The sequence below is a fragment of the Geotrypetes seraphini genome, chromosome 2 (assembly GCF_902459505.1).
Source record: "Geotrypetes seraphini chromosome 2, aGeoSer1.1, whole genome shotgun sequence".
Classification (NCBI taxonomy): Eukaryota; Metazoa; Chordata; class Amphibia; order Gymnophiona; family Dermophiidae; genus Geotrypetes; species Geotrypetes seraphini.
In genome coordinates this window covers 131,375,698-131,400,163 of record NC_047085.1, presented here as the reverse complement: position 1 = coordinate 131,400,163, position 24,466 = coordinate 131,375,698, and the positions used below count along the sequence as shown (strand labels likewise).

Below are 24,466 nucleotides of genomic sequence, written 5' to 3'. Positions count from 1 at the left end.
TTATTGATGACCCTTACTTTAAATTGTGGATACTCCTCACGATCGATAGTCCTCGTAACAGAGATTTCTCCTGTCTTTTCATCGATGAAAAACAATTGAAGTGGTGGTACATCGACACCCTCTCCAGAAATGGAATAGCGAATAGTATAATTTTCCTGAGTATCAGACTGGATCTGTAAACAAAATCAAAAAAATAGTAGTTTAAAACAGATCACTTAGATACTTTACGCACATTGGCCTACCTGTTCTGCGTTTCTTAGAAGCATGAGGGCATAATAATTTTAAAAAAAAAACCACACACACACACATTTTTTTGGCCTAAGGCTTTAAGCGCCCAAAGTAGGCAGCAGGGAAATGTCTGGCCTACCTATACATTCAGGCATTTCATCGCCCAGACCGCCACTATGTCTACCTTTAAGTCCTATTTCCCCAAAAATATTTTGGCCAAGTCACAAATGCCCAAAACAAGACCTTTTAGGCGAGGGAGGGACCAGTCCTTCGCCTAAAACCACAATTCTGTAACAGGCGTCTGTTATAAGCACTGGTTAGAGAATCGTGGAACAGTCCTACCCCCCACCCCCAACAAAAAATGCAATACAAGTTACATACAAATAATAATAATCAAATAAACACTTATAAACAATCAGAATCTATACAAAAGATAAAAATTCCCTCCCCCATCCATCATTACCATAAGGAATAATACCAAAACAAAAAATATACCCCCTCCCGCTCCGCCCCCTCCCCCCCCCCCCGGATGTGTGGGTGCAATACAATGGAAAATAGAGATAAAGGGCAACTATAACAAATCTACAAAAGATGTCAATGATTCCACCAACAAGAGCAAATTTGGCCATATTTCGCCACTCTTGCTACAACTCCACTGGCTCTCAGTAATTACCAGAATCTACTTTAATTGTGCCTGTTTAACTTTCAAAATCCTTCATTGCCTTCTTTCCCTTTTAATTCCTCTGTCTTGAAATGCTGCGAGACTTGACATTACCAGATCTATTCAAAAGCTCAAATTATCTTTCTCCTCACTAAAAGACATTACTTACATTGGAAAGCTAGGGAAATCTCTTCACTGCAAAACTACAGAGCTCTGGAATAATTTCACCGCCCAACTGCGCAACCTGGGCTCTTTCCAACTATTTTGTAGACACCTGAAAACTTGGCTATTTTCAAAAATGTAAATTTCCGTGTCCCCCTACCACTGTACTTCCCTTTTAACTTTTGTAAACCGTGCCGAGATCTATATTTATAGAGAAGATGCAATATATAAGCTTAAAGTTTTGTTTAGTCTCTACAATCTACAAGGACAAGATGGGTATTTAAAGCTAGCCAAAGCATCTTAAAAATTGCCTTGTTGTTATATCAGTGGCAATTTGCCACTGATATAACCATGGCGTAAGGCACAATACTTCAATTTTAAAATCACAAGCAAAAGCGGACTGCAGAAGAAGCTGAACTGGGCTCTCTTGCCTTCTTTTATCCCCAGACTCTTCCACCTGCCTCAACTCCCCTTCCTTCCCCAATACCTGGAGCTATCCCTTCCTCCCATCTTTCAAAGCAGCAGAATACTTCTTAATACCAAACTTCCTCTGCCAGCCAGATTCAGTCTCACAATATAACACACATGGTGCCTTGTAATCTTGTATGATTGGCCCGCACTACACAATTCAACTCATTAGACCAGGGGTAGGCAATTACGGTCCTTGAAAGCCACAGGCAGATCAGGTTTTCAGGATATCCACAATAAATAGGCATGAGATAGATTTGCATCTCAAGGAGGCAGTGCATGCAAATCCATCTCATACATATTCATTGGGGATACTCTGAAAACCTGACCTGCCTGTTGCTCTCAAGGACCATAATTGCCTACCCCTGATCTAAGCTGAACCTGACCAACAAGAGGCTCATATATATATGTGAAAGCTGTTCTCCTGCCAGCAGATTATAGGACAAAGATTTCAAGATCATGAGGGGGAGGGGGAGGAGCATCAGGAGAGCATGGATATTAATCCCAGCACCTAAATTTTGGTACCAACCATTATATCCAAGCAAATTGGTTCAGGTCTGCCCCACAATATTTTGATACATGGTCTGCACGTTTTCTGGGACATATGGACAAAAACACTGAGGGCACCTTTTACAAAGGCGCGCTAGGGCCTTAACGAGTGGAATAGCGCTCGCTAAATTGCTGCACACGCTAGCCGCTACCGCCTCCTTTTGAGCAGGCAGATTTTTGGCCAGCGCATGCTATAGCACGTGCTAATCCGGTGCGTGCGTTAAAAACGCTAGCGCACCTTTGTAAAAGGAGCCCTGAATGTAAAAAAACTGAAATGCACTACTGCACCTATAAATGTTCTAAGATCAAAAATCTCCTGCAGAGTTTGCTTGAAAAAGTATAAAAACTGAACCTACATTAAAAATTAAGCAGTAACTTAATTTTCAGTGGCACAAGAGACGGTATTATTTTTGGGCACCATTAAATTTGACATTTGTTAAAGTCTTATGATACGTCTATTGTGTCAATAATGATTTCCATATATGCCTCATACATAAGCCAAAATGCTTATCCTCATAACTATTCAGTAAGAAAGAAATTGTAGCATTCATAATACAGTGTTAAGCAATGCTCAGCACACAATACTTAGTAAAAGTACTAAGACAAGTATGAACTACATGACCTACCTGCTGAACAGGCTGTGGAAAAGGAGGCATTAAATTCTCCATGATGGAAAATGGAAGTGGACGCCATTTTCTTTTAGTACGTTTAAGAATTGCTTCCCTGGCATATCTCTTCTTTGATTCCTGAATTTTGAAAAAAAAAAAAAAAAAAAAAATTAATGGATAATTGAAAACCCTGTTAAACAGTAACATTTTGTGGTATGTCACTACACTGATGTCTCAGGAATTAGCTCCGCCTCTGCTAGCCCTTTAATGAAGGCTTCTGAAATACCCATGTTCCTAGTAAAAGTTGTAAAGTGGTTATGATTGTCACATATGTTTTTTTTCACATTAGGAATGTGGGAGGAAATACTCAGGTGTATTTAAAAAAAGAAACCCTGGTCAGGATGAACTTTTCATCTTGTCTTGAAACATCTTATGTTACTCTAAGAGCATAAGGGTGTGTAAAAGTTGAGTACCTAGATTTCTGGCAGTATGGCCCTGAATACCAAACTAGTTATATCTCCCTATTCCAAGAGAACAGTTCATGGAGTCTCCGGACTACGATATTTAGGCCAGCAGACCTAGGGGTCATAAGAATGATAATGGTGGACTTTACATAAGTTTTTCCTACCTCTGAAAAACTTACTGGAGGATAGTGTGTCTAGACTTCCAAAAGAGGATCCTGAGTGTCAGAGAGAGGCATTTTCGATAGGACGTCTTAAGTCTGAATTTGGATGTTTTGGGAAAGCCATCCTGAAATCCAGTAGTGAAAATGTCCATTTTCAAAATAGCAAAACATTTTTTTAAAATGACCCATCTAGACATTTTGTCCCTTAGTGTGTATCTTTTTAGGCTATTTTTGAATACAAAGACGTCCAAATGAAAAATGCACAAAAACAAGCTTTGGGATGTCCAAGCTGCCAGCACTCTTCGCAAACTGGCCACAGACAGCTTAACACAGCAGAGCAGAGCATAGGGGCACTCTAGAGGATACTGTAATGAAATGTCACATTAAAAAGTCCCAGGTACACATCACTATAACCTACTTATATTGTACGGTGAGCAATCCAAAACCCAAAGCTTACTGTACACCACAATAGCTATGTCTGCAGGTGTTATCTTTATATAGGTATAGTAGATTATAGGTGAAGTTTGGAGGGCTCACAATCAGTGTTCCCTCTAAGCGGGCGGGTGTTGTGAGCAAACTTTTTTCACTGTGAGCTAAAAATATCGGGCGCCAGCAAGTTATGAGCCAAATAAATATGTTGCTTTCTACCACAGAACTTCCTTATGTTTGTATGGAATCTATCCCCTTTCAACTTTAGAGAGTGCCCTCTCGTTCTCCCTGCCTTAGCTACTAAGTCTATTCCCTTCAGTACCTTGAATGTTTCTATCATGTCCCCTCTCAATCTCCTCTGCTCAAGGGAGAAGAGGCCCAGTTTCTCTAATCTTTCGCTGTACGGCAACTCCTCCAGCCCCTTAACCATTTTAGTTGCTCTTCTCTGGATCCTTTCGAGTAGTACCGTGTCCTTCTTAAAGTACCAGTGCTGGACGCAGTACTCCAGGTGAGGGCGTACCATGGCCCGGTACAGCAGCATGATAACCTTCTCTGTCTCTTCAGTCCAGCATCTGCCCCTTCCATTCACTGTCTGTCTTTCCCTGCCATCTCTCCTCCTGCCCCCCCCCCCACCCCCCAATTTGGTCTAGCATCCATCATCTTCCTTCTGTTCCCCTCATGGTCTGGCATCTCTATCCTTCCCTCCCCCCTGTGGTTTTTAGCATATCTCTCTTCTCATTTCCTCCACTCAGATCTGATCATTCTCTGCTCTCTCTTCCCTTTTCTTCTCTGGTCTTCCTTCTCTATTTTCTGCCTCCATCTAAATTAAATTCTTTCTTACTATTTAGTCCCGTTTCCCTCTTTTCACTGTGTCTACACACAGCTTGTCACCCCTTTCCCTCACCCCTCCATTATCTTACTATTTTCTTCCCCCTTTATTTATCTCCTCCTTCCATCCAGTATGTGTTCTTTCCCCACTTCCATTCAGCATCTGCTCTCCCTTCTCAACTGACATCCATCTGCCTTCTGCTCTCTCTCCCTTCTTCTCACTTCCATCATCTGTCCCCTTCTCTCTCTCTCTCATCTCCTCTATTCCATCATCTGCCCCTTCTCTCTCTCTCTCTCTCTCCCCCCCCCCCAACTTCCATCATCTGCCCCCCTTCCCCTCACCTTTGTGGGTCACTTTCTTTCCCCTGAGGGTGGCTCATGTCACAGGGGAAGCTTTGGCCGAGCAGAACCGCTTGATTGACAGTGGAACTTACTTGATTGATGTCGATGCTGGGGCCCGTTGCCGTTTGAAGGAAAAAAAAAAAGGTGGAAAAAAGGAACCTGTAAAGGCGAGAGGAAGGGAAACCTCCAGGACAGCTGCTTTTTGCCCTCCTTCAGCGGCCCAAGAGTTCAGACCAGCAGCGGCAGCTCTGTATGCTTTTAACTTCGGCACAGAGCTGCCCCTAATCAATAGTTTAGCGCGGTTTCATGAGGCAGCCTCGGGGCCTTTGATAGCCGGCCCGCTTCGATGATGCGATGTGGGCCGGCCTAGCAAAGGCCCCGAGGCTGCCTTATGAAACCGCGCTAAACTATTGATTAGGGGCAGCTCTGTGCCGAAGTTAAAAGCATACACAGCTGCCGCTGCTGGTCTGGAGGTGCGGAGACAAGGCAGGAGGCAAACGCGGTGGAAGGCAGGAGTCCCGGCGAAGGCAGGAGTCCCGGCACAGCGACTGCAACAGGAAGTTGCAAGTCAGCTGACGCCGGCCTTTCGTTGCGGCGGGGACCGAATCCTTCGCGGACCGGCAAGATTTTGTTTGCGGACCGGCGGTTGAAGAACTGTGCTCTACACTGTGTGCGCTGTGACGAGAAACATGTGCGCTGCGAGGTAATATTTTGTGCGCCAACGCACCCCAGCGCAGCTTAGCGGGAACACTGCAGTCACAATACAATATTAGCAGGTTATAGTGACATGTGTTGATGTATACCTGAGACATATATGACATTCAATAAAGTATCCCTTAGAATGCCCCTCTGCTCTGCTGTGCTGAGCTGTCTGTGGCCATCTGAAGCTGTAATACAGGCTAGAATTATCTTTGGGTGGTGGGAGGGTGTTGATCACTAGGGGAGTAAAAGGGAAGGGGGGGGTCATGCCTTATGGTTATCTGGTCTGTTTGGACACTTTTTTGACCCTTGTTTTTAAAACAGGTCTAGTCCCAAACATCTAAATGGTTCCCTGGTCATTTTGTTAAGTTTGATTATCTCTGAAGAATGTGCAAGTCCTAAGCCCTTCCAAAACACACGTCTAAACACGCCCCCTTAAGATTTAGAAGCACTGGAGACAAAACAACTAGAAAGACGTCTAGAAAGTCAGTTTCAAAAATGTCCATTTGGATATTTTGACTAGTAAGACATCCACGTGCCAGTTTATGCTATCATCTATCTTTTTGAAAATGAGCCTCAAAGTGCCAATGGACTGACAAGAAGGCAATTCTAACTTGGGGGGGTCTGGATCCCACATTTACTAGTGCCTCAAAGTTCCTATGAAATGTGTTTCCCCTAATGAAGTAAGTAGTGAAACAAGGCCCCTTGTTTGGTTGAAAAAAATTGCGTCTTGGTGACTTGGATTTGAAAGGAGATGTATAGTTCCAAACAACAGGTGACTAACAAGTTGACTGAAGGAGAGATTGTCTTGTTGCTATAGACACAAAAATAGAAGTGAAAATTAACATTATTAAACAACTTTCATGGAGGTGGGAAAGATGATCTTGAGCTTTGGAAAAAACTGAAAAGCTAAGGAGATCACTGCATGCAGGAACAGTCATGCACATTCAGAACTTTACAATAAAAATTCTGAGCTCTAGGGAAACAGTTCAATTCCAGAACTATCAGATGTTGGCAGACACTTCTGTCAGATCAATCCTTTTTTCTATGGAAAGCTCCTATTAAAAAGGTGAGCAACATTGCTATCCATACTGGCAGAGAGCTGTGTCTACTTAATATGTGTAATCACTTTTCTGAAATTACCGTATTGCGATTATACGTAGTATTAACATTTTGTACAGTATGTTTCTTAGAGATACTTTAGGGCAAATTTTTATTAAACATAAATTTCAAAATTGTACTAAAAAGTTAATTTCTCTGCTTCATCCCAGTTTGTCAAAGTTCCAGAGAATATAAACGAACAAAATGTTTATAATAAAACGGGTTTATCTGTAATTCTTACTATTTTTCTCAACAAAATAAAAAAAATTGAGATGTTTTTGATTTTCACTTCAGAAGCACAACTACCGTATATCTGGAAGAAATTTAAAAGAAAATTGATTTTATTCAAGAAATATTTAAATGAAAATTGTACTACATCACTCACAGTTGACAATATTCCCAATGCATTCTTCTTGGGGCTTCTGTATCTGTTTTACAAAATTAATACTGGCAAATAACTGTACCAGATCCTACCTTTCAACCATATGTATCTAGTCACCAGTAGCTTTCAAGGCTAAATTTAAAACTCTTTTGTTTGATTTTCAAGGTCCTCAGACAAAATGGGTCAGAATTAAATAAATAAATATTAAAAGAATCAGCTAACCCTTTACACATCTTTGAGACCTCTAAAGTCTTCTCAAGAAGCATCACTATCTGTACCCTCATTATGCTATACACACCAGCGAGTCTTTTCAGGAGCAGCCCCCACGGTTTGGAATTTACTACCAGAGGGGCTATGTCTTGTTTGGTCTAAATAACTACATGATCAGGCTACAAACCCCTCAGATATCTCCTCTATTTTCAGAGGAGGCCAAGGAAAAAAAATGTAAGACACAAAAGTGTAGTTTAAACATTCAAGGCCTTGGGAGCGTTTGTCATCCTTCAACAGGTATAACAGCATCCAGAAAGGCTCAGCCAAATACAAATGGCTGGACATTTTATTGGGATAATCTAATCTAATCTAATCCTTAGGTTTGTATACCGCATCATCTCCACGTTCGTAGAGCTCGACGCGGTTTACAGTAGGAGAAATAGGAAGGAACTACAACAGAGGGTTAGAGGTAGAAGTGTGAAGAAAATTTAGAGGACTTGGGATGCCAAGATAAGAGTTTCCTTGATTCCTAAATTGGAGGGAGACTTACATTTTTTGAGAAAAGCCAGGTTTTCAGATGTTTGCGGAAAACTTGGAGAGAGCTCAAGTTCCGAAGAGGGGAAGTAAGGTTGTTCCAGAGCTCAGTGATTTTGAAGTGGAGGGAGGTCCCTAGCTTTCCTGTGTGGGAAATGCCTTTTAGCGAGGGGAAGAATAGTTTTAATTTGTGGGAGGATATGGTGGTATTAGGGTTTGAGGAATTCCAAGAAAGAGGGATAAAGGGAGGGAGGATACCATATAGGATTTTGAAAGTTAAACAGGCGCATTTATAGTGGATCCTGGCGATTATCGGAAGCCAGTGGAGCTTGGCCAGGAGCGGGGAGACATGGTCAAATTTACTTTTAGCAAAGATGAGCTTGGCTGCGGCATTCTGAGTCTGCTGTGGAGTCTGTGGAGGTTTTTCTTAGTTAGGTTTAAGTAGATAGAGTTGCAATAGTCCAATCTGGAAAGGATGATGGATTGGACAAGGAGGGTAAAATGTTTTTGATGGAAGCAGGATCTAACTTTCCTCAGCATGTGAAGGCTGAAAAAGCATTTTTTTACCAAGGATTGGAGGTGGTCATTGAAGGACAATGTGGAATCAATGATGATGCCCAAGACCTTGCTCGAGAACTCAAGCTGCAGAGAGGAGCCAGAGGGTAGTGGGATGGAGGTGGGTAGGTGATCTAGTTTTGGACCGAGCAAAAGAAGTCTTGTTTTGGACTCATTCAATTTCATTTGCAAAGTGTGGGCAAAGTGTGGGCCCAAGAGGATATGTTCTTAGACAGGTCAGTGAGGTTCGAATCGGTCTCGAGGAGGACGAGGATGTCGTCTGCATAAGTGTAAATTGTTTCAAGGGGGGATAGGTGGAGGAGTTTTAGGGAGGACATATAAATGTTGAAAAGGATAGGGGATAGTGGAGAGCCTTGCGGGACTCCACAATTCGGTTTCCAGGGGGAGGATGAGGTGCCATTCATGTTAACAATGTAAGAACGAGAGCGGAGGAATTTAGAGAACCAACCTAGGACTGTGGAGTTGATACCTATCTCAGAGAGTTGGTAAACAAGAATATCATGGTGAACAATTCATTCATTATTAAACATATGTAGTTGGTACATCTTCCAATTATAATCCAATTACAAATTACATACTTCAGCAATATTCTATTGGTTCTATTCAAGTCATATTTCTGATTAATCATACTTCATTAGTAATATCCCTTAGCAACTATAATAATTCAGTAATCACATGCTATTGGTTTCACCCCTGTCAGCAATAGAAGGGGGTGAACAACATGCTCATCGAAGACATGCTGACCTTGTTGACATGCTCTATTCTATTGCAAATATCTATTTTATAAAAACTTTTAACATTTGCTAGACAATATACTTCTGTAGACTACAATCACATGGTTACAGTCACATGATTTCCCCTAACTCTACAAGTGACAAATATGTTAGTTCTTATTAAGTGAAAAATATTTTAGGTCAATTCAACCACCAGTTATGCTTTGTTATTTCTAAGTTATGTTATGACTTCAGCATCTTGTGTTCCAGACATTAAACCACTGGTAACAGAAATCAATATGTACTCTGCATGCTGTTTATATTATGATGTCACAAATCTTTGAAGCATTTTTATCATTCAGGTACATCTTCATATATACATATTAGTCTTTTCATGTCCCACATAAGGGGTGTCACATACATATAGGATTACGCCCCCCCCCTTTATATCCTGCTTAATACAATTAGCGCCATCAATCTAACTCCCAGACTACGTCTATTTCAGGAAATAGGTGAAAGTCTGGCTCTTCATTCAAGCTTTTAATACATAGGGTGATGGACTATACACTCATTCTGTACCAGGACTAGCTTTATATCTTCTTTGACTGTAATCAACTTGCCTGATTTTAGCTTCCCATTTGTTTATCCCAATGGACTCTGTACCACCCATCTTATCCCCATCTAATAAGTGCACTTGGCCCACGGGTTATAGGATAAGCTGTATTGTAGAAAAGCACTAGCGTCATATCTACATTATTTGAATGTTCTGATGTGCACTTGTTTCATAAGCATTACACTGATGTTGTATTATATCTCTCTCATTTGAATTTCAATACTGTTATATTTTTGAAACTGTTTCTTGGTATCCTATCATTAAGTTTCAATTTGCTTGTTTTGAGTTTATCTCACTCATTGTATTTGTTTATATTTGGTCTTTTTACTACCGTTATGCTGTTAACAAAATGGTAAGTTTTATATTGAATTGTACTTGCTGTACACCACCTTGGGTGAATCTCTTCTTAAAGGCAGTTAATAAATTCAAAAAACAATCAATCAATACAAACTGCATATCCATTCTAGTTAGATTCAGCTTTATTTCAGGTGAGGACTATAAAGGGAAAACAAAGTTGCTTACCTGTAACAGGTGTTCTCTGTAGACAGCAAGGGAATGCAGCCATACTTGCTGTTGAAATCCTGTGACTGAGCCTGCCTGCCGGTGTTCTCCCCAGATTCAGAATTTTTTTTCTACTGAGCATGTGCAGGATGCCTTGCCTCTGGGAGCCCGCCTCTTAGCTGTCAGTTATATCACTAGCTTAGAAAAGTATCCAGTAAAGAGGGTATGGTGGGCAAGTGTGGCTGCATTCCCCTGCTGTCTACGGAGAACACTTGTTACAGGTAAGCAACTTTGCTTTCTCCGGAGACAAGCAGGTAAGGGCGCAACTCAGCCATTCTGGATCCATATGTTAAGGAATATGCCAGCCTGCTATCTTAATTAGCAAATGCTGTTATGTGCCTAGGTGTAATTTTTGGCTCAGTTCATCCAGCCCCTGGTCTAGCCCAGACTGAGGTTGCTGTAAGGTAACATTCATAGCTCCAGGAAGGAAGGGGTGGACGAGTCCGTAGGAGTACTTTATTGGGGAAAAATTAAAGACATGGAGCATACGAGATGACTAATGCCTGCAATTCATTAACTCTTCCTGCTGAGGTAAGAGCTACTAAAAAGGCTCCATGATAAGAACTGCAGTTTAGTAGATCCCAACGGTTCAAAAGGATCTTTCATCAGCTGGTCTAAAACAAGGTTGAGGTCCCAGGCTGATGGTGGAGTGCTTAGTGGAGGACGGAGGTTGTTGAGACGTCGTAGAAATCGAGAAATCAAAGGATCTTGTGAAACTGGTTTGCTATCTACTAAATGATGATACGCAGAGATGGCTGAACGATGAAAAAGTACAGAATTAGTATTAAGGCCTGAATCTGATAAGTGTAGTAAGTCAATCAAAATGTGATTAATTGGGCACCGAAGTGGATCTTGAGCTTATGAGCATGCCCATATGGAAAATCATTTCCACTTCAGCTGATAAGACTTTCTTGTCGATTGTTTCCTTGCTACAAGAAGGACTGTCTTTACTGGTGAAGAGAGTTGGATGTCATCAAGGACTGTCTTTCAATTTCCATGCTGTAAGGCTGAGGCTGTGAAGATTGGGTTGTAATAGGTGATCGGAGTGGGGGAGCATCAATGAGGTCCAGCAGTATGAGGTACTAGATTTGTCTGGGGCTTCATTTCTCATGACTTTCTGAAAAATTTTGGAAATTAGCAGAATTGGTAGGAAAGCGTACAGCAGACCGGGATGCCATGGAGTTGAAAAAGCATCTCTTGTGATTGCACAAGGGGCAGGTCGTAGGCAGCAATCTGCACACAGCGCTGTGTAAACATGCAAGAGACAGTCTCTTCCTGATAGAACTTGCAATCTAATTATACTGTTAGCACCACTTGAAACAGTCTGTCTCTATTTGAATTTATTTTTATTAGGCTGTGAGGAAGAAACAAACCGAGCTACTTCTGTGGCAGTTCCCGATTAGACTTGATTTCAATTTCTGTCACATAAGTACATAAGTATTAACATTAATGGATAACATTTCCAATCCTATTGCAAAATGAAGCACTTTAAGCTTACTGAAGAACTGAAGTGGGAATGTTTTTTTTTTAACCCTATACCTTTAATCATACTTCCTGTTTATGTTTTCAGGGTTTTTGTATCTTTTTGAATGTAGACAGTCCTTTAAAAAGAGTTTGCTTACCATCTTATGGGGCACCAAGACAACATGCAGCTTCCTTTTATGCAACGTTTCCATGTCCTGAATTACTATGGTAACTTTTCTTTTTGAAGGTAAAGTCATAGCATGTCTTGTGTACACTACATCTCGAATAATACTGAAGTCTGCATCCACTGAAATGGCAACAATGCTGTTGGACTTCACACAGTCCTCCAAATTCACTGTATTGAAAAAAATCAATGAAAAGATAAAATATCTACAAGTAAAAGTGTTAAAAGAAAAAAAAAAAAAAAACATTTTTAAAATAGATGAACATGATAAATTTTGCTGCACAACTTTTTGTACTAAGGTGCTCCTACCACAGACAAATATTGCTTAGTTCGAAAAAAATATGAAAGAGCACTTAATTATATAGACAAATACACATCTCTAAAGATCTTACTTGGGATCATTGCTAGCTTTAAAAAAAATTAAGAGCCCAAGTGCGGGTCTTGATGGGTGACCATAACCATGGGCTGGATGGCCCGAGTTGGTCGACCATGAAGTTCTGGCAGGGCTGTGAAGTGGGGCTAAGCGGGGTTAAGGCAGCAGCGGGCAAGCTTGAGGGTAACTCAGCTTCCCACCGGTAAGGTTGAAAATGATTGTCAGTGAAGGGAAGCAGGGAATCATGGGAAGGGTGGCTATAAAGACCCTTACCTCAAAGGAACGTCTCCTTCCCTGAACCTCTGAGGCAACTTTCCCTCCCTCCCACCCCTTGGGGTTAGGGTTTTAGATTGGGGCGATGCTGGGGCTTCGGTTGTCACAGCTACAGTAATCCTGAGTAGAGAATGACACGGTGACAAAATTCATCACCGTTCCCGTCCCCGCAGATAACCGCGGGAAACCATCTTCATGTCATTCTTTAAGGAGAGAGGAAAGAATCAGAGTATGAATGGCCACAACCACTGCCCCGCAAGCTTTGCTTTGAATAATGCTGGTGTAGAAGGACTGAGGTTGAAATAGAACACTAGAAAAACTGTCTCTTATAACTCCCAGCCCCGAACCTCCACTCAACCTACCTACAACAGATACAGAAGGTTCAAGAGCCGACTTGTCCTGGACCTCCTTTGAAAATCCTGACTGGAATCTATTCCTCAAACTTTATTCTAAATACGCCAACTCCAACTGCCTATTAGACACCTGTCCTCCCACCATCATGAAATCCGCCCCCCCCCCCCTCATTCAAAGCAGAACTCTTCAACTGGGTATCTCTATGCCTATCCACTGGACACTTCCTGACTGAACTTGGCCACATCCTCATCTCCCCTATCCCTAAACACTCCAAGGAACCAATCTCTTCCACCACCAACTACAGACCCATCGCCAACATACCACTCTTCCAAAAACTCATGGAAGGCCTTGTCAACAACGACCTCACGAAATACCTTGACAAGTACAACATTCTTCACGACTCCCAGTCCGGTTTCAGACTAAACCATAGCACAGAAACAGTCTTAACTGCCCTGACAAGCTACCTCCTCCACCTGTTCTCATGGGGCAATAGCGCCCTGATACTTCAATTCGATCTGAGCAGCGTCTTCGACCTAGTTGACCACGACATTATGCTCCGGTGCCTTGACTCCATCGGCATCTCTGGACAAGTAATAGACTGGTTCACAGGTTTCCTAACTAACCGTACCTACCAGGTCCACAGTAATGGAGCCTTCTCCCACCATTGGCGTAACCCTTGTGGAGTCCCACAAGGCTCTCCTCTTTCCCCCTCCCTATTCAATATTTACCTGGCCCCTCTGGCACGATCCCTAGCTGACTCAACCTAAATTCGTTCATATATGCAGACGACATCACCATCATTGTTCCCATCACCTCACTCACTCTAGAAACGGAACAACTCATCTCTTCTATCCTCACCAAGTTAGAACTATGGACCTCCAAATTCAAATTAAAACTGAACCCTGAAAAAACCAAAATTTTCCTAGTGAGTCCCAACCATAAATTAACAAACACCTCCCTCAAACTGAATGGACTAGATTACCCTATCCTACCCACCATAAAAATTCTTGGAGTCATCCTGGACCGCACCCTAACCTTCGATGACCATACCAGTGCCTAGGTGAAAAAATGTTTCTGCACCCTCTAGAAACTGCGCACCATCAAACGTTACTTCGACCACCAAGCCTTCCGACTACTCGTTCAATCTCTGGTGCTAAGCATATTAGACTACTGCAACATTATTTACCTCGGAACATATAAAAATACCATCAAACGTCTATTAGTCCAAAATGCAGCCGTCCGCCTCATTTTCGATCTCAAAAAATATGACCATGTCAGCCCCTACTACACCAAACTCCACTGGCTCCCAGTTGAGGCAAGGATCATCTTTAAGTTCGCCTGCCTATGTTTCAAAACTCTAACTGGCTCCTCCCCAATTTACCTGTCTGAGCATCTTGAAATAGCAGGCCCCTCTCGCACATGAAACGCTCACTTATTCACCTTTCCCTCCCTAAAAGGCTGCCTCTATAAGAGATTCATTGATAGAACCCTAGCATTCCAAGCGGGCAAATGGAACAATTGCCTAACTGACCTCATCTCCAACTCCCCGCCTTATCACCTGTTCAGGAAGTCACTAAAAACCTACCTCTTCAACAAATTCCGCTAACTCTGCCTTCCCTGCTCCCTCCCTACCTCGATATGGCCACTCTTACCTAATCTCGGTTTTGATCTAATGGCCCCTCAGGCCTCCATAGCATATGCCTTTTCACTGCCATATATTCAACATCGCTGTAATTGTAAAAACGCTGTAATATGTAACTTCACTGTAATTGCATGTAACTTCGCTGTTAATTTTCACTGCCATATATGTAACATTGCTGTAAATGTAACAACGCTGTAATATGTAACGTCGCTGTAAATGTACAGTCTCTTCTATTGTTAACCGCATTGAACTTCCATGGTATTGCGGTATACAAGAATAAAGTTATTATTATTATTATTATTATTCCCACGGTTATCCGCAGGGACAGGAACGGTGATGAATTTTGTTACCGTGTCATTCTCTAATCCTGAGCTAAAGCGTTCTAGGCTCATCAGGTGATATTACAGTATTTAGATGTGAGCTCAGGTGAGCAGATTTCTTCTGGTCAGGTGACTGGGAAAAGCGGGCAAGGAGATCCCTGCCTACCCCCAGGCTCTTGCTGACATGGCAGGGCCAGGGGACTATAATTAAGTATTTGCCACGTTGCACTATGTTTGTAGCTCGGGAGGTGTTGTATTGTTGTTTAATTGCATTGCCTTTTCCCAATGAACAAAGCTGCAATATAGTGTCTGGTGCCTAATTACCGTAGCCATTATTGTGGAGGTTCACAAAAGTTATTTGCCAAGCAAAGATGAGCATAGTTGGTAAAGGGTAAGAGAGGGGAGAAAGTTTGGTAAAGGCGCAACTCAGCCATTCCGGATCCATATGTTAAGGAATATGCCAGCCTGCTATCTTAATTAGCAAATGCTGTTATGTGCCTAGGTGTAATTTTTGGCTCAGCCCATCCAGCCCCTGGTCTAGCCCAGACTGAGGTTGCTGCAAGGTAAAATTCATAGCTCCAGGAAGGAAGGGGGTGGAGGAGAGGAAGAAATATATATTTTTTTTAAATTATTTATTCATTTTTAAAACTGAAAAAAGTGCCAAGTATACATACATATAATATCATAAAAACACAGCACTTGTTTGTACATAAATATATTAGAAAATCACTTAATCCCACCCCACCCCTCCCATTTCCCACCCTCCTCCCTGGATGTGTGTAGCAATCAGAAACCTTAAATAAAGAACAATCTATTGTCTAACATAAACCTCTAATGGACTCCAAACGGTTTAAAATCTTTTACTAGTCCCCAATTGCTCTGATAACATCCTTTCATACCTGTAACTTTGACAAAGGGTTTCCCACCAAAACACAAGATTTAGTCTGTCCCAATTCTTCCAGTTTTTAAATATTAGCTGCATGGCCACTCCCGTCATGACAAGAAAAAGTCTATTTTTATTTATATCAATTGGACTTTTAGGTTTTGAAAATGTCCCAAAAAGGACCACGTCATTTGATAATGGTATGGAAACGCTTAGTACCATAATAATTTTCCCCCATATACATGTCCAAAAATTGAGTATTAAAGGACAATAGAACAACAGATGATCCAGTGTCCCAATTTCAAGATGACAGTGCCAGCATCTATTAGACTTTGAACTATCTAACTCAGTGATTCCCAACCCTCTCCTGGAGGACCTCAGGCCAGTCGGGTTTTCAGGATAGCCCTAATGAATATGCATGAGAGAGATCTGAATATAATGGAGGTGCCAGGCATGCAAATCTGCTCCATGCATATTCATTAGGGTTATCCTGAAAACTCAACTGGCCTGGGGGTCCCTCCAGGACAGGGTTGGGAACCACTGATCTAACTTTTGCAAACGAACAGGGGTCCAAAAAATTCTATACAACAGAAAAAACCAAGTTTGTCTCATAGATGCTGGCGCTGTACATCTCATTTTCCAAGTCCAAATCCGTGGCCATTGAGTAGCAGAAATCTGTTGCTTTGTCTCAGTGCTCCAAATATCCCTTAGGCTTGTTTTTGGTTTCTTTCTCAAATATTCCAATATTAATTTATACCACTTGGCGGCCTGATGCCCTAGGAAATCTGTCTGGAAACATAGGCCCGGTAAGCTATACTGATTGTTTAATTACGACAATCAGGGAACCCTATCTGAATGGCCTGTTTCAGCTGCAACCATTTAAAAGCTTGAGACTTTTAGATACCGAATGATTGTTGCAATTGTGGTAAATTTAGCATTTTCCCATTAGAGATTACATCATCTAAAATACGTATGCCTGCCTGCAGCCAATGTTTCCAGAGGATCTTAGACTCGCCAATTTGAATCTTGGAGTTTAATCATAGAGATTGACACATGGATTGTTGTATTGGAATAGATGTTAAATTATTAATACATTTTAGGGTATTCCAGGTGGCACAAAGAATATTATTGTCCTTGTAAATTCTAGGTAACTTAATACTCAAGATATGGCACAAACCCAATGGGGACAATAGATGAGTTTCTAATATCAGCCAGTCCGGAAACTGTTCCATGAGTTCAGGAAGGATCCAATACATACCCTGATGCAGAATGAATGCTTGATATCTATAAAAATTTGGAAAATTTATCCCCCCCCCCATGCCAATTCTGATTTTTGTAAAGATACTATAGCTATTCTAGCAGTTTTACCCAGCCAAATAAATTTTGTAAGAATCCCATTTAATTTCTTATAAAATGAACTTTGAAAATAAACCGGTAACAAACTAAAGGTAAAATCATTATTTTGATGGTTTGGACTCTCCCCCACCAAGAAAGATGTAATGGGTTCTAACACTTACACATTTCTTTGACTTTCAATAATAAGGATTTTTCATTTACTGTCATTGTATCTTCCAATGTTCTTTGGATCATAATACCCAAATATTTTATTCCCTCTTCCTTCCAAAGGAATGGGAATGGATCAAATAAGCCTTTTACACAATGCACATTTAATGGAAGAACCTCTGATTTGCTCCAATTTATCTTATACCTGGAAAATTTACCAAATCGATCAATCAATTTCAATAAATGCGGGATGATAGATTCAGGATTCTTCAAATGAAGCAAGATATCATCTGCATAAGCAGAGACCTTATATTCCCAACCTGCACATGGAATTCCCTGTATCTCCTTTCCCTGCTGAATGGCTAACAACAAGGGTTCCAAAACAATATAAAAAAGCAAAGGAAATAAGAAACATCCTTGTCTAACTCCCCTCTTCAGACAAAAACGCTCTGAAAAAGTAATATTAATATATAATCTGGCAGAAGGGGAACTATACAAGGTTTGAATCATTTGAATAAATCCGGATCCTATACCAAACCAATCCATTACCGTATTTTCGCGGATATAACGCGCGCGTTATACGTGATTTTACGTACCGCGCATACCCCTCGCGCGTTATATGCCTGAGCGCGGTATACAAAAGTTTTTAAACATAGTTCCCACCCCGCCCGACGCCCGATTCACCCCCCCAGCAGGACCGCTCGCACCCCCACCCCGAACGACCGCTCGCACGCGCTCCCACCCGCACCCGCATCCACGATCGGAGCAAGAGGGAGCCCAAGCCCTCTTGCCCGGCCGACTCCCCGACGTCCGATACATCCCCCCCCCCCCCCGGCAGGACCACTCGCACCCTCACCCCGAAGGACCGCCGACTCCCCAACAATATCGGGCCAGGAGGGAGCCCAAACCCTCCTGGCCACGGCGACCCCCTAACCCCACCCCGCACTACATTACGGGCAGGAGGGATCCCAGGCCCTCCTGCCCTCGACGCAAACCCCCCTCCCTCCAACGACCGCCCCCCCCCAAGAACCTCCGCCCGTCCCCCAGCCGACCCGCGACCCCCCTGGCCGACCCCCACGACACCCCCACCCGCCTTCCCCGTACCTTTGTGTAGTTGGGCCAGAAGGGAGCCCAAACCCTCCTGGCCACGGCGACCCCCTAACCCCACCCCGCACTACATTACGGGCAGGAGGGATTCCAGGCCCTCCTGCCCTCGACGCAAACCCTCCTCCCCCCCAGCCGACCCGCGACCCCCCTGGCCGACCCCCACGACCCCCCCACCCCCCTTCCCCGTACCTTTGGAAGTTGGCCGGACAGACGGGAGCCAAACCCGCCTGTCCGGCAGGCAGCCAACGAAGGAATGAGGCCGGATTGGCCCATCCGTCCTAAAGCTCCGCCTACTGGTGGGGCCTAAGGCGCGTGGGCCAATCAGAATAGGCCCTGGAGCCTTAGGTCCCACCTGGGGGCGCGGCCTGAGGCACATGGGCCAAACCCGACCATGTGTCTCAGGCCGCGCCCCCAGGTGGGACCTAAGGCTCCAGGGCCTATTCTGATTGGCCCACGCGCCTTAGGCCCCACCAGTAGGCGGAGCTTTAGGACGGATGGGCCAATCCGGCCTCATTCCTTCGTTGGCTGCCTGCCGGACAGGCGGGTTTGGCTCCCGTCTGTCCGGCCAACTTCCAAAGGTACGGGGAAGGGGGGTGGGGGGGTCGTGGGGGTCGGCCAGGGGGGTCGCAGGTCGGCTGGGGGGGAGGGGGGTTTGCGTCGAGGGCAGGAGGGCCTGGGATCCCTCCTGCCCGTAATGTAGTGCGGGGTGGGGTTAGGGGGTCGCAGTGGCCAGGAGGGTTTGGGCTCCCTTCTGGCCCAACTACACAAAGGTACGGGGAAGGCGGGTGGGGGTGTCGTGGGGGTCGGCCAGGGGGGTCGCGGGTCGGCTGGGGGACGGGCGGAGGTTCTTGGGGGGGGGGCGGTCGTTGGGGGGAGGGGGTTTGCGTCGAGGGCAGGAGGGCCTGGGATCCCTCCTGCCCGTAATGTAGTGCGGGGTGGGGTTAGGGGGTCGCCGTGGCCAGGAGGGTTTGGGCTCCCTCCTGGCCCGATATTGTTGGGGAGTCGGCGGTCCTTCGGGGTGAGGGTGCGAGTGGTCCTGCGGGGGGGGGGGGGATGTATCGGACGTCGGGGGGGGCATCAGGCTTTCAGGATGGGGACAGACCTTCAAGGGGGGACAGGACTTCAAGGGAGGACAGTGCACGGACGTCAGGGGGGGTGAACGGAGAGTCGGGACAGCGCACGGAAAGTCAGGGCGGGCGAAAGGAGAGTCGGGCAGCATGCGCGTTATATGCCTGAGCGCGGTATAGAAAAGTTTTTGTACATATCATCGTGATTTCTGCGCGCTATACCCCTGTGCGCGTTTTACAATGGTGCGCGTTATATCCGCGAAAATACGGTACTTGATACATGAAAGTCCATTCTACAAGATCAAAGGCCTTCTCTGCATCCAAAGAAACAGAGAAGGCCGGATCGTCCATTGTTTTGCTAAATTTAGCATATGAAATGCCAATCTGGTATTATTTGAAGAATGTCTTTGAGCAACAAAACCCGATTTGTGCATACCGATCATATAAGGGAGAGCCTTGGCTAGTCTTAGAGCCAATAACTTAGCCAGGAGTTTTCCATCTACATTAATTAATTAAATAGGTCTGTAATTTGAAACCAACATGGGATCTCTATTTGGCTTTGGCAAAGCAATAGTTAATGATTCCGCCATAGTACCTGATATACAACCCTTAGTCAGTTGTGATTCATATAAATTTAAAAGATGAGGTAATAGTAAATTTTGAAAAGATTTTAAAAACTCCACAGTGAAACCATCACTACCCGGGGCAGATCCAGCCCCCTCCCTCCCTCCCCCTTACCTTCGTGGCCAAGTCAAAATGATCTACCAACAATAAAATTTTAAAAACACAAAGCACACTGTACGCATAGAAAATGTTAATTATCATTTATATTCCGCGGGTTTTCAAAGAAGTCAAGGCAGATGACTTTATGCAATGTCATTTCAGTAACAACTATACAAAAATAGACAAATATACCCCCTCCCTTTTTACTAAACTGCGATAGCAGTTTTTAGTGCAGGGAGCTGCGCTGAATGCCCCATGCTGCCCTCAAAACTCATAGGCTCCCTGCACTAAAAAACGCTATTGTGGTTTAGTAAAAGGGGGCCCATAGTGCAAAATATAGACAGCATATATAAATTCTCAAAACGGACACATTTTGATCACTAAATTGAAAATAAAATCATTTTTCCTACCTTTGTTTGGTAATTTCATCAGTCTCTGGTTGCACTTTATTCTTCTGACTGTGCATCCAATATTTCTTCCCTTCTTTCAGCCTCCTATATGCTTCCTCTCCTCCAGACCTCATTCCCTCCCCCAACTTTTTCTTTCTTTCAGCCTGCCCCCTTCTTTCTTTCTCTCTCCATGCCCTCTTTCTTTCTCTCTGTCTGTCTCTCTCTCTCCGTGCCCCATTTTTTCTTTTTCTTTGTTTCACCCTGCCCCCTTTCTTTCTGGCTCCCTGTCCCCCCGTCCCCTTCTTTATCCCTCCCCTCCCCTATGCCACCGCCATTGCGAAAATGCTGCCACCGCCACTGGGGAATAGGCTGCCACTGCCGCCATCAGGAACAGGCCGGCTCCAAGTTCGCCCTGCTTCTCTTCCCCGCGGGGCCGACCAATTCTTTGCTGTCCGAAGTCAATTCTAAAGTCGGAGAGGACGTTCCGGGCCAGCCAGGCAGTGATTGGCTGGCCCAGAATGTCCTCTCCGACGTCAGAATTGACGTCGGGCAGCGAGAGTTGGTCGGCCCTGCAGGGAAGAAAAGAAGGGAGAACTCGGCCAGCTTGTTCCCGATGATGGCAGTGGAAGCCTTTCCCGGCGGCAGCCTATTCCCCAGTGGGTGGCCAGCTGTACACCCCCTTGGGGTGTGCACCCGGGGCGGACGGCCCCCCCCTTGGTACGGATACCGGTATTTTTATTCCTCATTGGCCCACATACTTTTATTGCAGTTATTTAGGTAAACTTTTTTTAAACTTTTTAACTTTTTTTATCCACCATAATCTTTTTAGAAGTTTCCTTGAGATTATTCTATTTAAACATATTCAAATAAATTGTATACTTAGCTTAGTATGCTTCTGGGTTACCTGATCCGACATGTTTCGCAACGATTTAAGAACATAAGAACATAAGCATCGCCTCTGCCGAGTCAGACCGTGGGTCCATCGTGCCCGGCAGTCCGCTCTTGCGGCGGCCCCTCAGGTGAATGACCTGTAAGTGATCTGTTATTTAACATTTTGCCTTGTATGGTATCCCTCTAGTTATACCCTTCAATCCCCTTTGCCTTCAGGAACATGTCCAATTGGATATATCCAATTTTGAATATATCCCTTTTTGAATCCCAAAATCGTACTCTGCTCCACCACCTCCTCTGGAAGCACATTCCAGGTGTCCACCACCCTCTGAGTGAAGAAGAACTTCCTAGCATTTGTTCTGAATCTGTCTCCTTTCAATTTTTTTGAGTGCCTTCTTGTTTTTGTTGCCCCTGCCAGTCTGAAGAATCTGTCCCTCTCTACCTTCTCCATACCCTTCATGATCTTATAAGTTTCTATCATGTCCCCTCTAAGTCTCCGCTTTTCCAGGGAAAAGAGCCCCAGCCTCTCAGCATATGAAAGGTTTTCCATGCCCTTAATCATTTTTGTTGCTCTTCTCTGGACCCTCTCGAGTACTGCCATGTCCTTCCTAAGGTACGGCGACCAGTACTGAACGCAGTACTCCAGATGTGGGTGCACCATCGCCCGATACAGTGGCAGGATAACTTCCTTGGTTCTGGTGGTGATGCCTTTTTTGATAATGCCCAACATTCTGTTCGCCTTTTTTGAGGCCACTGCGCATTGTGCCGCCGGCTTCATTGTTCTATCTACCAAAACCCCCAAATCCTTTTCTAGGCTGTATTCCCCCAATACCATCCCCCCCATCGTGTAGTTGTACATCGGGTTTCCTTTCCCTATGTGCAAGACTTTACATTTCTCTACATTGAAGCTCATCTGCCATGCAAAAAAACTCTGAGTAAGATGGTGGACATAATGGCTCTGGGGGATCCTTGATAAAGCAAATTGTTGCAAAACATGTCGGATCATGTAACCCAGAAGCATACTAAGCTAAGTATACAATTTATTTGAATATGTTTAAATAGAATAATCTCAAGGAAACTTCTAAAAAGATTATGGTGGATAAAAAAGTTAAAAAGTTTACCTAAATAACTGCAATAAAAGAATGTGGGCCAATGAGGAATAAAAACACCGGTATCCCTACCGCTATTGAACATTACTAAGGGTGGAGGAGGTGTTCCTGAGGCCACATTTTGCCAGATCTGAAATATGAGAGCATGTAGAACAACTTGTAATTTTGTGGAGAGGGATGTTGGATACTGTGGAGGTTGGGTGAAGTATTGTATAACTCCCAACCATTAATGAAACAGAGTTAAATAGTGCCATCTTTAGTGTGAATGCTCTATATTAAAAATGACATCTAAACATTAAAATTTGCCTAAATTCCTATATCTTTATGGAAACATTGAAAATAATCTAGTGTTGAACTTCAGCTATCATCGAGCACTCTGTAATCACTATGAACATGACTGCAGAACTCTATCTGAGCATCATTAATTTCAACAAAGTAGTACAAAGCTGGACAGGTACAGAAACAGCCTCTTTCTTGCTCCAAAAATATTGAGCTTCATGGTAAGGCTTGCATGATAGCCATACTGCAGTAATGCGTTATGTAGTTTTGGTTGACTTATGTTTATATTTATGTTTAATCTTTTTCACTGTCCAACCACAGCAAACAGCTCATTCTAGCAATACAAGCAAAGAACTTTGCATAACATGAAAATCTAATGTCATTCAGACAGATATATTTTGACATCTTTGTTTTCAATTTTGTTAGTACAGCAGTAAAAACATAGAAGCCATCTTCCTCTCACATTGCCTGCAAACCCTCTTGTTAAATTATTAATATATATTTCTTTTCAAACGTTATAACACTCTCAAAACTGAAAGAGACCAACACTGTGTATGAAGTAGTCATTCACTCCCTACTTGCCACCTCATCACCCACTATCTTACCCTTCCCTCCCTGTCTGCCTACTAAGTTATAATAAGCTGGTTATCAGGATGACAACCAGACCTGCATTTTTGTGGCCCCCAGCCACCCCCTTGTTATGTGTGGCATATGCCTAAGCTATAAGTGTATCCCTACCTAGGGTTACCATATGGCTCCAGAAAAAGGAGGATGATTGAGACATTCAGGTTTTACTTTCATGGTAACCCTATTCCTACCCCCAACATTTGATACCACATGAATTCCTGGTGCACTGTTCCTAATGACTACTATCCTGTAGGATGCCACCTATATCTCCCTTGGAAGCCATCCAAGATCATACCACACACTTTGGGGGGTCAATCTCTGGAGGTTATCAACCCTAGATATTTTTTTTTTAAATGCCTTCTGTCTTTAAGTGCCTTTTTAACACTCAAAGAATCCCACTTTAACATTGATACATTTCCCCCCCCCCCCACTATATATGCTTTACTTAAAAATAGTGTTAAGCTATAACCTTTTATAGCATGTTGTCTTAGGGTTGTTAGTTCTTTTATGTTTATAATTATGATATAAGCAGTATATAAAAAAATTTAAATACATAAGATTATTTTATACAGTAGTTTTCCTGGGTGTATTCCAGCTTTGACCTTTTGGGAAAAGTGGCACAGAGATTTTACTGACAAAGAGATAATGTGAATGAATGTGGAATTTTATTTTCCACCATTATCTGACATGCTTTTTGTTTTTTAAACGGTCTGCCACAGAGTTTTCAAAGGGAGTGACAAGAACATGTTGACTGGTCAAATACTGCCACCTTCTGGATGCAGGAACCAATTGTGCAAAATGTGTTTCAAAAAATGAAGAACTGAATATTGTTCATTACTGTATACTTTCATGGTATATCCCAAATTGCAGCAGCTACTATAAACTCATATTCGATTCCACCATTACACTCTTATAATTCCATGTTGGTTCAGAGATATGCTGACTGGAACTATTTGTGGAAATAATCCTATGGACCCAATCGTATTAGC

General features: G+C 43.3%; 1 protein-coding gene across 1 annotated transcript in view; it reads right to left on the bottom strand.

Moving 5' to 3' along the window:
- LOC117355475 (desmocollin-2-like) overlaps window positions 1-24,466 on the bottom strand; it is a 99,963-nt gene that overhangs the window by 58,018 nt on the left and 17,479 nt on the right. Inside the window, exons 3-5 of the mRNA XM_033934103.1 lie at window positions 11,912-12,108; window positions 2,695-2,814; window positions 18-173 (exon numbers count right to left, since the gene is read on the bottom strand). Of these exons, the coding sequence (XP_033789994.1) occupies window positions 18-173; window positions 2,695-2,814; window positions 11,912-12,108 (473 nt within the window). The remainder of the gene's footprint in view (window positions 1-17; window positions 174-2,694; window positions 2,815-11,911; window positions 12,109-24,466) is intronic.